This window comes from Schistocerca nitens, chromosome 1 (genome assembly GCF_023898315.1).
Source record: "Schistocerca nitens isolate TAMUIC-IGC-003100 chromosome 1, iqSchNite1.1, whole genome shotgun sequence".
Classification (NCBI taxonomy): Eukaryota; Metazoa; Arthropoda; class Insecta; order Orthoptera; family Acrididae; genus Schistocerca; species Schistocerca nitens.
The window spans coordinates 930,613,839-930,630,360 of NC_064614.1; the positions used below are offsets into that span (position 1 = coordinate 930,613,839).

At 41.5% G+C, this 16,522-nt stretch overlaps 1 protein-coding gene across 3 annotated transcripts in view; it reads left to right on the top strand.

Moving 5' to 3' along the window:
* Nucleotides 1–16,522, top strand: part of LOC126193581 (probable glucosamine 6-phosphate N-acetyltransferase) — a 49,825-nt gene that overhangs the window by 4,539 nt on the left and 28,764 nt on the right. For 2 of the 3 annotated variants that reach the window (XM_049932698.1, XM_049932699.1), the window contains exons 3-4: nt 1,403–1,465; nt 9,561–9,691. In XM_049932698.1, the coding sequence (XP_049788655.1) occupies nt 1,403–1,465; nt 9,561–9,691 (194 nt within the window). The remainder of the gene's footprint in view (nt 1–1,402; nt 1,466–9,560; nt 9,692–16,522) is intronic. The other variant, XM_049932700.1, reaches the window with a different exon arrangement.

Below are 16,522 nucleotides of genomic sequence, written 5' to 3' on the forward strand. Positions count from 1 at the left end.
GCCAAAAAGAATTCATACTCTTCATTGCTTTTCCACTTTGTTGTAGTCTGTATTTTGCTTCGGTATTGCCAAATCCACTGTTGTCTATAAATGCCTGTAGATCTTCATGTTTTTCTACATGTCTCATAACTGCTTTGTTATTGATGTGTACTTCAAATCTACTGTCACTATTCACTACCAGAAATTCAGTGTTTGTTAGACTCATCTGCAGTCCCCATTTGTCATATCTGTACAGTATCTATCTGTCTACACTGACTTGTCTTCCCTAGTAGGATGACCCTCATTCTACTTTATTTGCTCATACATAGTTTTGCTCATTGTACGTTTCTCACTAATTCCTCAGAAGCAGTTGATGTTTCAAAAGGAAACCATTTATCTTTTCCACTCTTGACGTATTACAATCGATTGACAACAGTTTTTAATAAGGTGTGTTATTTTGTACTTCAGATGGTGTCCTCCAGCATTTAGTAATCCTGCAGGAATATTTCTTGTACTAGATGATCATTCTTCGTTTTAGTTAATGTGCTATTCACCTTCTCTTCTAAAATGGTCATACTTCAGATAGTTTCTTCAGTCTTAACTTTTTTCCTCTTGTATGTACTGGGCTCTGTTTTTGATTAGATGATCTGTAAACTTATGGTTGTCTGCTTCTTTCTTTACTCGTGTTTTCTTCATACTTGTAATTGTAATGCATTGATATCACTAAGTGGGTGAATTCTGGTTAACACTAATGTTCACACTAGGCACATTTTTAATTTACCTGCGCATAGACATCTGATAGTGTTCTGTGTAAGGTTCCACGTATATTTGGTTTGAAATATTAGACATAAAAAGGACCTAAATGACGAATTAGTCTAAAGTACCTTCCTTTGCGAACTCGTGTGTAATTTGTTTTGTTCCACATCCGTCGTTTATTTATTTATTTATTATGCAACCATGTGTAAATGAATATCATCTTTTCTTTCAGATTTGATCAATTATTATTGTTATTGTTGATTCTTTCTTTTGTTCCAGTCAGTGACTGCAAAAATTGTAATCAATTTCTTCTGTGGTGACTGTCTTCATATGTTGACACTTATTTTCTACTTCAGTTTACAGAGGCTGTTGACTCTGTCATAAGCCAGACATGACACTAGTTTCACAAGCTGATCCAGGAAGTGTAAATTTTTTACAGTCTATGATCACAGACCAAACTGATAGTCTAATGATAGTTTTTGTGACCATATACTGGAATAAAAGAAACAAATTCAACAATTCCTGGAGCACTGTTTTTATTCAAGAATATGCCACAGCTTGTGAAGCTGTTGTTGCTGTCATTTTCTTGTCACTTCATTTGTCTCTGTAAATTACATTATGCTTACAGGGTGAAAAATTTTCTAACAGAATAAAATTCATCTTTCAGGATTTGTGCAATTGCTTGGGCAGCTGACAAGTGTTGGAGATATCACAAAGGAGCAGTTTCTTCGTAAGCATTGCGTATATTCATTATACTGGGTGGCCCAAAAAGGATGGTCGGATTTGAACTGCGTAGTACCATTGAAAGGTGAGGAGGGGGGACCACTGCCGGCCGTCTGCAAGTCGGCCATTACACCCAGTTTGCCACGAGATGGCGCAGTGGACGGTCGAGCATCGTGTTTTTGCTGTGGAACAGTTTTTCAGAAATGATGAATCGTTTATTACTGTGCAACGATTGTTTCGACAACGTTTTGGTGTAGCGCGTGATGGACCCATTCCAGATCGCAGATCCATATCACGTTGGGTGACTGCATTCCGGACAACAGGGTCTGTCAAAAGTGGTAAATCTACAGGGCGTACACGTACGGCAGTTACTCCACAGAACATTGATGATGTTAGAGCGTCAGTGCTGCAAAGCCCCCGTCGTTCCACTAGGCGTCGTGCTCAAACTTTAGGCCTCAGCCGTAGTTCGTTGCAGCGTATTTTAAGCCGTGAGTTACAGTTTCACCCATACAAAATTATGATCACGCAAAAGCTGTATGATTGTGATTTTGAGCAGCGAAGACGATTTTGTGAATCAATGCTTGACATCTTGTACTCTAATAATGATGTTGTGCTTCTTATGTCAGATGAAGCCCATTTCCATTTAGACGGCTATGTCAATAAACAAAACTGCAGGTACTGGGCAGCAGATAATCCCAGAGAATTGCACCAAAAGCCTCTTCATAGTGCTAAGGTAACAGTCTGGTGTGGAATTTCAAGATTGGGGATTGTTGGTCCTTATTTTTTTGAGGAGAACAACGCTACAGTCACAGTGACCTCGAAACGTTACGTTAACATGCTACGTAGCTTTTTGGTGCCGAAACTGCGAGAGTTACATGTAAATCGAGATCGAATTTGGTTTCAACAGGACGGGGCCACGGCCCACACAGCCAATGACTCCATGTGTGTTTTAAGGCGGATGTTCCCCCACCACATCATCTCGCGTTTTGGAGATGTCCACTGGCCCGCGAGATCACCTGACCTCTCAGCCTGTGATTTTTTTCTTTGGGGATATCTAAAGTCAAAAGTCTACGTACAGAAGCCCCGAAACTTAATTGATCTGAAGGAGGCAATCAGTGCGGAAATTATGGCAATTCAAGAAGAAACAGTAGTGAAAGTGATGGAAAATTTCGAGGAAAGACTTGTGGAATGCATCACCGAGGAAGGACACCATCTTCCGGAAGTCATTTTCCGTACATGATTTTTTGTGGTTAGTTCTTGTAATTGGGTGCCTGGGAGCATTTAGTTACGTAATTGAATAAAATTAATTTGTAAAACTGATGGAGTTATAGTTATTTAAAATGTGACCATCCTTTTTGGGCCACCCTGTATATATATATATATATATATATATATATATATATATATATATATATATATATATATATATATATATATATATATATATGTGTGTGTGTGTGTGTGTGTGTGTGTGTGTGTGTGTGTGTGTGTGTGTGTTTAGACACATACACACAGACTTTTTAATGAGAATGTTTCAGTACCATGAATACTATGATACCAGTCAAAGAACATATTTTGAATGCTATATGAAACTAAATTTTTGTGTATCAGTAATAATGAAGCAAAATCCCAGAAACAAAGGTTTTTGAAAAGCTAGTATCTGAAACCCAACCAGCTGTAATTGTGAAACAAGTAGCTGTATTTTTTTCCCCTTTTCTTTTCTTTTTCTTTCACTGTATGGCAATGCCCTGTAATGCAGTTTGCTTGTACTGACAAAATGTGTCTCATATTTCAATTAAGTTTCCAAACAGTTTGATCATTCTGGTACCAAATAATTCTTGTAGTTAACCGTTGTGTCTTCATTACAAATGTATGTGCTATCTGTTGTGGTATTGAAATAGCCATTTGTTGGTATATACATGGGTGAATTTTGCATTAAGGTAGCCATACTCTGTATGTGGACAATACAAGCTAATAGTGGGGGGATGGTTGAAGATTTGTCAAGCATCAACAGTTTATGTAAGGATGTGGACAATGTGAGAGAGACCTATCTTCAAATGTTAAACATGGTAGCCATCATCATCATCATCATTTATTGTATTGTACTTGAGGCCTACTGCTGAAGAACAGTAGGAAGAAAAAAAGTCACAGACACAAAAACCCCAATAAAAGGAATGTCTGTCAATCACAAGAGAGGAGGTATTTGCTGCAGATGGCACTCTTAGCTTTTCGTGTCTATAGCATCATCCTCCAAGGCCCCCCAGTTCCACTTCTTGAAGGATCGTTGTCACTCAAATCTTCCATCATGTTCTTGGGGGCCCTCTCAGGCATTTTCTAATGGGTTGAGAGTGGAGGACTCTCTCAGGAAGGGATCCACCCACTCGTAAGTTGTGACCAAACCATTGTAGCCACCTCTGTCCCAATATACGTCCTGTGTGCCGCTTTCCAAACCTCAGGTACAGGTCTTCTTTCTTTCTTCTTTGGCATTTACCTTCCATTTTATTGTAGATGGGTTTATAGATCTTTCGAAGTACCTTTCTTTCAAATGCACATATTGAATCTTCTGTCGTTGCTGATGTTGCCCAAGTTTCACAACCATATAAAAGTACTGGCCTCACCAGTATCATTTACAGATGAACTTTGTTCTTCTAAGATATCAAACAAGATTTTTTAAAAATGTTCATACTAAAGAACACGCGATTAGCACTTGAGCACTTGTTGTGCACTGACGTAATACTTTCGTCACCTCACTTTTGTTCGTTAATATTGAGTCCAGGTACTTGAACTCTTCAACTCATTCAAAGGCATGCCCATCTACAACAATGGAAGGAGGGAGAACTCGACAAGATTATACTCCAAGGTATTTAATTTTGTCCTCATGCACCTCCAGCCCAATTTCCTTTGCATTTTGGAGGAATTGGGAAGTATCAGCACACATATGCTCTAGAGCGTTGCCAAGGATCGCAACATCATCAGCAAACATTTGCTGCAGATGGCACTCTCAGCTTTTTGTGTCTATAGCATCATCCTCCAAGGCCCCCAGTTCCACTTCTTGAAGGATCGTCGTCACTCGATCCTTCCATTGTGTTCTTGGGGCCCCTCTCAGGCATTTTCCCGTGGGTTGAGAGTGGAGGACTCTCTCAGGAAGGGATCCACCCACTCGTAAGTTGTGACCAAACCATTGTAGTCGCCTCTGTCCCAATATACGTCCTGTGTGCCACTTTCCAAACCTCAAGTACAGGTCTTCTTTCTTTCTTCTTTCCCATTTACCTTCCATTTTATTGTAGATGGGTGAGGGGAAGTGTGCCTGTAGCGGTGGGTGCAGCCATTGGTGGGTGGGGGGATGATGAGGTTTCGCACGTAAAGGGAATTTATTTTGTTGTTTTTTCGAGCTTCCACTGTAATGAGTGTGAATCCCGAATCCTTCCTGGTGGTGCTGACAGAGTTTTGTGAATTTGTTTGTAAAAGTGTGGACACTGGAAGTTGGAATGTCCTGTGGCGCCTCTCCTGTCCTGGGTCGACCTGTTTGGCGTCCTACCCCCCTTAAAGGAGATGAACAGATACTGGCGATATTATATAGTGATTTGTCACCAATCAAGTAAAGAACAAAATATTTCCTCTTTATCGGGAACTCTACGATTTAACCACAGAATTCGCAATGTACCAACTGTTGTGATAGAATGAATGGGTGTATGGTATTGTGGAAAACACAGAAATGCGCTCCATTTACACATAGCGTTCAAAAAAATGGTTCAAACGGCTCTGAGCACTATGGGACTAAACTGCTGTGGTCATAAGTCCCATAGAACTTAGAACTACTTAAACCTAACTAACCTAAGGACATCACACACATCCATGCCCGAGGCAGGATTCGAACCTGCGACCGTAGCGGTCGTGCGGTTCCAGACTGTAGCGCCTTTAACCGCTCGGCCACCCCGGCCGGCTCACATAGCGTACACGGGTTTATAATCACCGGAGATTGCTACGTCAGTAAAACCAACGAGTGTCCAGCGCTTTTCACTTGGATGCAGCGTTTGGTCTGGGAGCGAGCCGGGTGCCTAAAGCGTTGCGCTCTCCGGGGATGAGCCATTTGGGCTGGACGCTTTTTAAAACTGGGCGGTGGCCGCCCTGGATGGCCTAATTGCTGTAACGAGGGCGGTCGCGAGTCGCACTGCCCGCGCCCTCCCCCCAGGGAGCACACAGGCGGCAGGCCTGCCCCTCGCTCCTGTAAAACGCAGGTAGGTCTACCACCAGAAACGCGAATTCTTGCAATTAGCCGTTTGCACTGCGACGTCTATTGTCAGTGCATTTCAAGAGGGGTGAAAAAGGCACAGAAATACATCAAAACTGATGACGAAAGAATAAAAAAGGCTACAGAACTTACTATACATAGTTCAAACCAAGCAACCAAATGCTTTGGGAAAAGAAACTAACTTTGCAAAGGTACGGAAAATGGAAGTAGCTTTTCAATTAACAAGATACTCCATTAGTAGTGTAGAGCTTGACACAGTCACGTCGATTAAATATTTGGGCATAACATTGCAGAGCAATATGAAGTGGGACAAGCATGTAATGGCAGTTATGGGGAAGGCTGATAGTCGTCTTGGTTCATTGGTAGAATTTTGGGAAGATGTGGTTCATCTGTAAAGGGAGACCACTTATAAAACACTAATACGACCTATTCTTGAGTGCTCGAGCGTTTGGAATCCCTATCAGGTCGGATTGAGGGAGGACATAGAAGCAATTCAGAGGCGGGGTGCTAGATTTGTTACTGGTAGGTTTGATCATCACGCGAGTGTTAAGGAAATGCTTCAGGAACTGGGTTGGGAGTCTCTGGAGGAAAGGCGTTCTTTTCGTGAATCGCTACTGAGGAAATTTAGAGAACCATCATTTGAGGCTGACAGCAGAACAATTTTACCGCCACCAACTTACATTTCGCGGAAAGACCACAAAGATAAGAGAGATTAGGGCTCGTACAGAAGCATATAGGCAGTCATTTTTCCCTCATTCTGTTTGGGAGTGGAACAGGGAGAGTAGATGCTAGTTGTGGTACGAGGTATCCTCCGCCACGCACTGCATGGTGGATTGCAGAGTATGTATGTAGATGTAGAAATGCCAGAATTGTGTCTGCTCCTGCCATCTCCATTTCTCTGGTTTGGCAAGTGTCACTACTTACTTTTTCCAAGGACAAATTGAATAATATTGGCGCCAATGGATCTCCTTGTCTCAATCTATTTTGGATAGTGAAAGGTGGTGATAGTTGGTTGCCAAACCATACTTTAGAAGTTGACTGGGAGTAGCAAGCCGCAATTAGACGGATGTATTTCGATGGGATGCCAAGTTTTTCTAGCATTTCCCATAATGTAATGCGGTCAGTGCTGTCATAATCTTGCCAAAAATCGGTGAAGATGAGGTGTAGTTCCTGAATGAACTCTTAGAACTTTTCTCTCAGCTACCTCAAAGTAAATATGTGGTCAATGATATATAGCGTCCAGGAATGAACCAACATTGGTATGCACACACAATTCTTTCAGCCTGTGGTTTCATTCGGTTTAGCAGTAGAGTTGCAAAGACTTTGTATCCAGTTTCAAGAAGTGAAATTCCTCAGTAGTTGGATACTTTGAGATGGGACATATAATTTGCTCCCTTCCATTCTTCAGGAATTATTTCTGCTGCCAGATGGTGGATATTAATCGTTTCAATGCATCCATCAGTGGTTGTTCTTCCAAGCGAAGCATCTCAGCTGTGATACCACTACTTCCTGGGGCCTTGTTGTTCTTGAGTGGTTTTAGGGCAGCATTGATTTCTTCCGCTAATGGTTCAGGGACTTCTACTAATTCATGGTAACTCTTATCATGGTAGCCATAACAAATTATTGCCGTTTGTTGTCAGAGAGAGAGAGAGAGAACAAAAAACTTTTCAATGCTCACTGTTCCTTGTGTAAAGAATATGCATAGAACATTGGTTGGCTGCTGGGTTATGCAGGCTTAGCTCTGCATCAAGCCTCTGCCCTTAGGTGCATGAACTAGCACACTGGCAACTTCCTATGATGCAGCAGGATGACAAGTTTTTAACCTTTTCACAGTCACCCCTTGTGTACTGCCCTATATGTCATTATCTTGCTTTTTAGCCAGAATTATGTGCTAGTAGGGTAAGGTGGCTTGATGTGCAAAAGAAATTAAAAAAAAAAAAAATTGTTACCATCATCCAGTTACCAAGAGAGGCAAATTTTATCTGGAGCGCCTTCTGAGTAGACACCCCCCACCCCACCCCCCCTCACACCAGTGTTAGGGCCCAATCATGTATTACTTGGAACCTACTGCTTTCACTGAAGTTTATGAACACTATATTTCATACACTTTCAATAGTGCAGCACTTGACCTAGTCATCATTTTGAGTCTCAATAAGATTAGTGCAGTCCTAATATGTTGCACGAGCAATGATGTACTGGAATGTGTGTGAGAGTAGTGGAGATAGAAGGGAAAGACAGGAGAAATACAGTAAAGAAAGATGAATGTGTACAGCTGAAGATCTGAGAGTAAGAGGTCATAAAAAGAAACTGAAAATATAAAGAAATATCTGGAGAAGTATTATTAGTAACATTCAGTTTAAAGCTGAAGATACAGCCTTTAAGGAAGCTAAACGTTTGGCTGACATTATTTTTTGTCAATATTTTGTTCTCTAGACCTGCACCTCAAGATACCTACAAAGCCATAGTTAACTTTCTGAAAAACTGTGATTTCTCTCTTGTTGAATGAATGGTGGCTGTCATTACTAATACAGGTACAAGGGTGGACAAAAATAAGGAAACACAGCAAGAAATGCATGCTTGAACCTAAATGCAGATGCTAGCCAAGTCTGCAGTTCACAGTGCTGTATTTGACCACGAGTGGCACATGTGCAATGTTGTCAGTACGTTTCAAATGTCGGTCATGTCAGAACAGTTTTCTGTGTAATTGTGAGCGCATCGTGCAGAGCCAGGGGCATTTGAATGTGGACAAATTGTTGATGCTTGTATGGTGGGTGCTTCTGTAACCAAAGCAGTTGAATTGTTTGCTGTTTCAAGAGGCGCCAGATTGCTGACTTACTACGTACAGGGAAAGTGGAAAAAACATCACCCACAAAATTACTATACATACGAAAGTGTTGGTGGAGTATGTTTTGGCGGACATCCTTGTAGAAAACTGAATGTTGCTCTTACTGATCCTATCAGCACCAACACAACACACATGGAGCTTCATAAGCAGGGAATTTCAAAGCGAAATGCAATTCCAAAACCACCTGTCAGTGATGCAAACGCCCATAACAGGAAAACTTGATGCTGAAGCTGTAAAAGCTGAACTCTGGAGCAATGGAAGAATGTTAATTGGTCAGATGAGTTTTGTTTCACTATGTTTCCGATTTCTGGCTGCACTTATGTCTCAAAAGTGAAACATGGTGAGGTTCAGTGATGATGTGAGCTGCTGTATCATGGTATTCTATAGGCCCCATGGTTCCTCTGTAAGGTCACATTACTGCCAAGGATTATGTGACCATTTTGGATGATCAGATCTGTCACAAGGTACAGTGTTCTGCAACGATGATAAGTATCGCAAGACAACAGGGCCCCTGTTCACACAGCTCGCATCATCCAAGTCTGATTTCGTGAGCGTGAGGATGAATTATATCTCCCGTGTCCACAACAGTCACCAGATCTCAATATTAGTGAGCTTTTGTGTAGCTTACTTTGGAGAGAAGGGTGCATGATCATTACCCACTTCCATGATCATTCCCTGAACTTGCTGCTGTTTTGCAGAAAGAATGTACAAAATTCCCTCGAAAGCCAGACGAGGCCTGTATTCATCCATTCTGAGATGACTGGAAGCTGTTTTGAGTGCCAGTGGCTTTCCTGCCCTATATTAAGCCTGGTATTGTGTTTCCATATTTTGTTCCACCTTCTGTATCATCTGATGGTTTAATTTTGTGTCTTGGTATTATAATTAAATCCAAACAATAGCTTTTGTTGCTTTCATTTTCATCATTCGGTTCTGTTTTATTAATATTCAAAATCCTTTGATTAGGTAATACTATGAATAACACGGTTTTATTTTTATTTCCATTAGGGCGATATGCTGAAATGAACGCATGTAAAAATACGTACTTCATCACAGTAATCGAAGATACAATAACTAACAGAATTATTGGTGCTGCTACTCTTGTTATAGAGCAAAAATTCATTCATGGATGTGCAGTGGTGAGTATTTTCAAGTCCAGACATTTTAATTGGAGATTTCTCCAATGAATTTGTATTCAAAAGGTGTTGACATGAATTCTGCATGAATTTTTGGCAATGACTCTTGAGTGAGAATTGATATACTGTTAGTATTGTCATGCTTGGGCAGTGATCAATGTGGTATAAGAGCCTGAGTTTTACCCTGTTTGCAAAGCATGGCACATGCCACTTGAGGCTAAAAAAGAGGACATGTATTCCATGTCATTCATCAGTCACCTAGAGTGGTGGTAAGTCTCATTGCCAAAATTTCATTCTGAACCAATTGGTCAAATAGTGAACATGTAAATTGAAATAGAATTTGGTTGTTGCTAGAAAAAATATTGGAGAGTATTGAAAAAAGCTGAACAGATTTCTATTCTAACATAAGGTTTCTCCTAAATCACCAGTCTGTTTTGAGCCAGCCAGCAGAGTGTATACGACCCGGAACAATCGGGAGATCTCAGAAAAACCTGGGAAATTTTTCATCCGGGAGAAAACCGGGAAAGACCCGGGAATTTTTTAGAATTCTGGGACTTCTCCATTGTTTTTGTTATCAGTTAAATTTTTGTAATTTTGAGTGGTAAGAACCGATACTCTAACAAAGGATATTACTGTATCCCATGTGAGAATGTACGATGAATTTCTTAAATCGCAGAGCGTTTGACTCTCATTTAAAAATAGACTCTTTGATGACGAGCCATTTAGATGAATTTCGAGCCCAGAAGATCAGACATTTATGTCGTTATTAAAAATTTTACTGGCACATTTGTGTGATATACCTTAAAGTGTAATACGCGCATAAAAGACCAACATTATATGTGAAAGCGTAGCTTCTCTTGCAGTGTATTAATCTTAAAGACCAATATTATATGTGAAAGCTTTGCGTTTTGTGTAGCAATACTATGTATATTAATTTAAACCATTAACTTTTTCTGTTTGTGTGTTCGCACTACTTAACAGTGGTGTTGCTATTGGCTGACTACAACACATGTCCTAAGCTCTGAGTACCTGCTGTCATCGGCTGGCGAGATCACGTGACATGAGCTATGACTGACTTACAAAAGCGCATCACAATCTCGATTTCAATGCTTCGGAAAGTAACATGTGACGTATGGTGTAATTCGAATTTATACTTTCGTAATACGAAAATATGCAGCGTACATGTTGCTGCACATCAAAGCTCATTCCAAAACGCGTTTTTTCCCCTGTGTTTAGTTTTCTAAAGCGCCGGGAAATTCTACGCCCGTGTATAAAACCATAATCATTCAGAGGACTGAAAAGTTATACAGTTCCGAGAGGAAATATCCTGTCAGTTAACAGGGAAAAAGTATGTTTTCACTCGGGGGAAATTGTATTTTTAACCGGGAAATCCAGGAGAAACCCGGGAATTTTTTTTCCTTGTCCACGTATACACCCTGGCCAGTGGAAGTCAGTTCGGACATGCAGTATTTATAGACGGAGAAAGGCATTTGTAGTTGAAACAGGCATTAAAAATACAACTTCAGTATTGTTTATTCTAACAAAAAAACTCTTAATAATTTGGAATAAATACTTATTTCTTAGTGTTTCATCATTTGTTTATGCATGAATCTTCTGAACCCCAATTCACCATCTTTAACGTTCTCACATGCAAGCCTCATTTGAAGTCATGTTTCAGCCCCAATTGATAATAAGATAAATTATTGTAGGAATTTCCTGTGAACAAGTTGACATTGCAGATATGTACTTGGGTGAATCAAATATATGTGGGATATTTGTTCCCAAGCATCGGTGGTCGGTAGGACCGAACCTGCACCTCAGGTATTGTTGGATGGGGCCATTAGGAGTGGGGAGACCCAGCCATTACATACTTCCAGCAACTTCATCATAAACACTCACAATGTTGGAGCAACAGGTGAATAATTAGAAAATTTTGTGATAGTGAAGGAATTACAGCAACAGAAATTTTACAGAATTTGACTGCACATTTCAGTGATCAAACATTGTCAAGGACATGTGTTTTTGCCTGGCATAAAGAGTTCAAGGAAGGACAAGATCATATGTAAAATCAGCAACATGATCGCCATCCTCAGACCATCATTAAAGATGAAAATATTTGAGCAGTTAGAGACATCCTTGAAGGTGATCGACAAACGAGAGTATAAGAAGTTGCAGAACAGGTCAGAATAAGTTATGGAATCTCTCATACGATCATCACAAATGACCTATAGTTGTTCCAGTTGGGGTCCCTCGTCTTTTGCCCAATTGTCAAAAGCTGAGACGTTTGGATGTCTTTCAGAGACCTACAGCTAGGTTTGTGGGAGAGTGTGAAGTGCTCTTTTTTTTTTTTTTTTTTTTTTAGTCAGATGTCACGTGTGACAAAATGTGGGTCCACCACTACATTCCTTAATTCAAACGAGCTAATAAGGAGTGGCGAAGAAAAGGGGAGGGAGCCCCAGGGAAAACAGGTTCGAAAGTCAGCTGGCAAGGTTCTTTCAACCGATTATTACTGGAGAGGCAACACACAATCGGTAATACTGCGTACTATTGCGAGCTGTTGAAGGAGGTCGGGGAATGCATATTGCCGCAAAAGATGACAGCCGCAAAAGATGACAGACCAATTCGACAAGTCATCCTCATCCACATCAATGTCAGGCCCCATACTGCAGCCCTAATGTTCTCCAAACTGTATCAAATAAACCGGACTCAACTTGATCATCCTCCCTACAGCGCAGACCTATCCACGTGTGATTTCCATTTGTTTTGACTGCTTAAAGAAGCTCTAGGAGGGCACCTATTTGAAGATGATGAGAGCAAGGAAGGATTCGTGCGCAGTTGGCTCCTGATGCATTAGCCTCATTCTACAATGCTGCAATACAAAAACCATCCTTCTTGCTGGGAAAAATTTATTTCTAAAGTGGGAATCTATGTGGAAAAATAAATTTCAGTCAAATTTTTTTACAAATGCTCTGAAATGTCTACCATTGGCAGCAGCAGCACGGGTTATTTGCACTAAATAGCTGCATGTAACAGCAACTACAATGATTGTTAGTAGTCGAACACAGTATCAGTTGATCGGTGTCAGTTGATTCACAGAGGAGAACGAGCTCATGGGCACACGGGGCCAAATCAGTCCACTAGCTGCCCTCAGTTGATCAGCTGGAGGTGCTGTGTTTTCGTTGCTGGGAGTACCTCCCCAGACATAGATGTAATGACACTTATCGATAGTTCTGAATCTTTCCTTGATACATCCAGTGTGGTTAAAAGATCCGTTCCCCTTCGAATTGGCATGCAGTGTTGAAAATGAAAATGGTCGGGCTGACGTCAGATAGAATGTTGAGATGGCAGCAGGCATTTGCTTGAGGAAGTGTTGTGGTCAGTTTTGGGGCAGTGCTCTTATTCCCAAGTGATAGTTGAACTAGAGCTAAAGGCTCCAAAGACAGTGTGGGAACTTTGGAAGTAGGTTGCATCCATACTGGTACCAAGAGTCTTTGTGGTTCTTCCAGTGGAGGAGCTGGATCAATGCCCAAGAGTGTCCCCTTTAATAGGTGGGGTGAAAGGATCAGATGCCCGTGTTTGCAGGGAGCTGTTGAAGAGCTGGGTGTGGAGGTTGTCACTGTCGTGGTGCCTCAGGACAGCAGAGAAATCTGGTCATGGTGCAGCAACTGAAGCTGGTTGCAGTATCTGTGCAGCATCCTATGCACAGTCGCTATCAGAACCAGCTGACATCCCTGTTGTGCTCCAATGGACACCTGAATCCAGTACAAGGTCTGCTTGAAAGTGTATGCACCCAATGGAGCACTCATGCAAAACATTGTTGCTTCCTCTTTGGCTTACTCATATGGTATGAAGAAAAGATGCAGCAGGATCATGAGGATGCCCATGCAATAATTTCTTAGGATAGATAAAGAGAGATTAAGAGCTTTTTGTGGTTTAGTTAACACCATAGCTTTTCCCATTTGTTTTTCAAAAGCACGAACAAATTGTTTTGCTGAACCGTTAGAAGCTGAGTGAAGAGGTGGACTCATTAAATGCTTAATACTGTTGAGAGTACAGAATCACCGACACTTGGATGCCGCGAACTGAGGTCAGTTGTTCATAATAAAGATGGAGGAAACTCTTTTGATGACCTCCACCATCACCATGTCTGGTGCAGTGTGACAATTTAAAGAAAGTGAAAAAAGGAGTCCACCACTAACCCCATTGTTCCAAGAAAGGAGCTGACAAAATCGGAATTGACATGGTCCCATGGCTGAGAATGTGCTGTCCATGTAGAATAAAATTATGGGGGTTGGGGTTGAAGTGCTTGGCAGGATGTATTATCTTTGTGACATCATCATCCATCCGTGGCCAGTAGGTATACTGACTTGCCAGTTGCTTCATCTGTGTGGTTCCCCAATGCGAATAGTGGAGCAGCTGCAACAGCAGTTACTGCAGGCATGTTGACACCACCACCCAGCCATTGTATCTTCTTATGTTAATAGCAGAACACCCTAACAAATTTGAGGATTATGTCATCAGACAAAGAAGAATTTAATGCCTGTTGGTGAAGTGGCTGATAACATGGTATGGCATCCCAAGTGGACATGCTGGAAAAACACGCTGGAGATATGTTATACCTGGATGGTGCTGCAACATTTTTAGAAAGAATTAGAAAGACCTCCAAGCATTGTTCTGTTTAGGTGTCTATCTGTAAGCTGACTATTTCATGCTTGTGAAAGTCCAGGTCAGGGCCCTTGAGCGCACAGTGGTAATGGTGGTTTATGGTCAAAACCAACATCTCTCTCTCTCTCTCTCTCTCTCTCTTTTTTTTTTTTTTTTTTTTTTTTTTTTTTTTTTTTTTTTTTTTTTTGGAGCAATGTTCCTAAACCTGAATTAATTTTTTGGAACACAAACTCTGTGGTTTCAGTACTATTAGCAAGCTTGTGAGACAGGATTTCCCCAGTGCTATGCAGTAGGCATCTGTAACCAGAATTAATGGTAAATTAAGGTGATACACCATTGGACAGGGCACAAACTGAAGGCAGGATATGAAGATTTTAAAATCCTTCTGACAAGTGTGGAAGGGAACTCACTTTCTGCATAACTGATTCAGCGGGTAAGGAATAAAAGCTGCACACGGGATAACCTGGCCATAATTTTGCCTAAAATAGTTGAAGATCTTTTAGCAGCTAAAGAATTGATTGTGCATTGCCATGATGTACTATTGTGTGGACCAGAGGTCCTCTTTACTAACTATGTAGTCGAGGTACGCAATGGGTGGCTAGAAAAAGGAACTGTTAATCTACAGAAGCTGAAAAATAAGCTTTACATAAAAAGTTGAACTCCAGACAATTTACAAATGAGCTCTTCGGGACACGGTAATGGGTATGGATCTACTTCTGCTTGTGCGCACTGACCGTAAGTTTAAAATTGCCACATAACTGAAGGGAGACATCTTGATTTCATACTGCCACCAAAGGAGAAGTCTGGTGGCTAAAAGAGTTGGGGGAGGGGCAAGCACTTGTTGCTATCCGATGTGTCCAATTCAAGCTTAACTTTGTGTAGGAGTATTAACCAACTTTGAAGTGTCATAAAGAACTGTGGCACCACCAGAGGTTCCAGCACTATGTGAGCCTGAAACTTTTAAGTCTTCTTTATACCCAGCTCAAAAAATGCTGGACATTGAGTGCAGATAGTGTCTGTTGCTTCACATGGCACTGAAGGTTGAATAGAATGCAGAGGATACTAAATAGAAATCTCAAGTGTGGATTATAAATACAGTCCAAAAATGTTCTCCACAGAAGGGTTTATAATCACCAGGAGAGGCAGTGTCAAAGGAACATAGTTATTAGGTTAAATCAAGCAATTGAAAATCCAGAAGGAACAATGACAGTATTATGAAAAGGATAGACTTCTACTCACCAAATAGCGGAGATGTTGAGTTACAGACAGTCTCAGTAGAAATACTGTGAAACAAGTAAGCTTTCGGCCAAAAGGCCTCCTCCCAAATTAGGCAAAACACACACACGCAAACATGCGCCCGCACTCTCTCTCTCTCTCTCTCTCTCTCTCTCTCTCTCTCTCTCTCTCACACACACACACACACACACACACACGAGACCACTGTCTCTGAGTGCTGAGACCACACTGCGAGCAGCTGCTGATAATGGGAGAAGCAATCGAGATGGTGGTGGTAAGGAGGAGCCTGGGGCAGGGGGGTAGGTGGGGTAAAGTGCTGCTTATGGAAGCATACAGGAATGAGGTGATATGGAAATGCTGTGTGGCTAGGGCCTCCCGTCGGGTAGACCGCCTGGTGCAAGTCTTTCGAGTTGACGCCACTTTGGCGACTTGCGTGTCGATGGGGATGAAATGATGATGATGATAAGGACAACACAACACCCAGTCCCTGAATGGAGGAAATCTCTAACCCAGCCAGGAATCAAACCCAGGCCATTAGGTATGACATTCTGCCGTGCTGACCACTCAGCTACCAGGGGCGGACAAAGTTGGTGAAGAGGGGTTAAGACAGCTAGGTGCAGTCAGGAGGTCAGATGAAGGGTGGGGCGGTGAGGGGAGGAGTGGAAAAGGACAAAAGTAAAAAGACTGGGTGCATTGGTGGAATAGATGGATGTGTAGAGTTGGATTGAGAGCAGGGAAGATGGAGAATGACTAATGAGGATTAGGTCAGGAAGTTTGTGGTAACATTGTATATATTGCAGGGAGTGTTTCCACCTATGCAGTTCAGAAAAGCTAGTCTTAGTAGGAAGGATCCAGATGGCACAAGCTGTGAAGCAGTCATTAAAAAGAAGAGTATTATGTTGGGCAGCGAACTCAGAGACTGAGTGGTCAAGC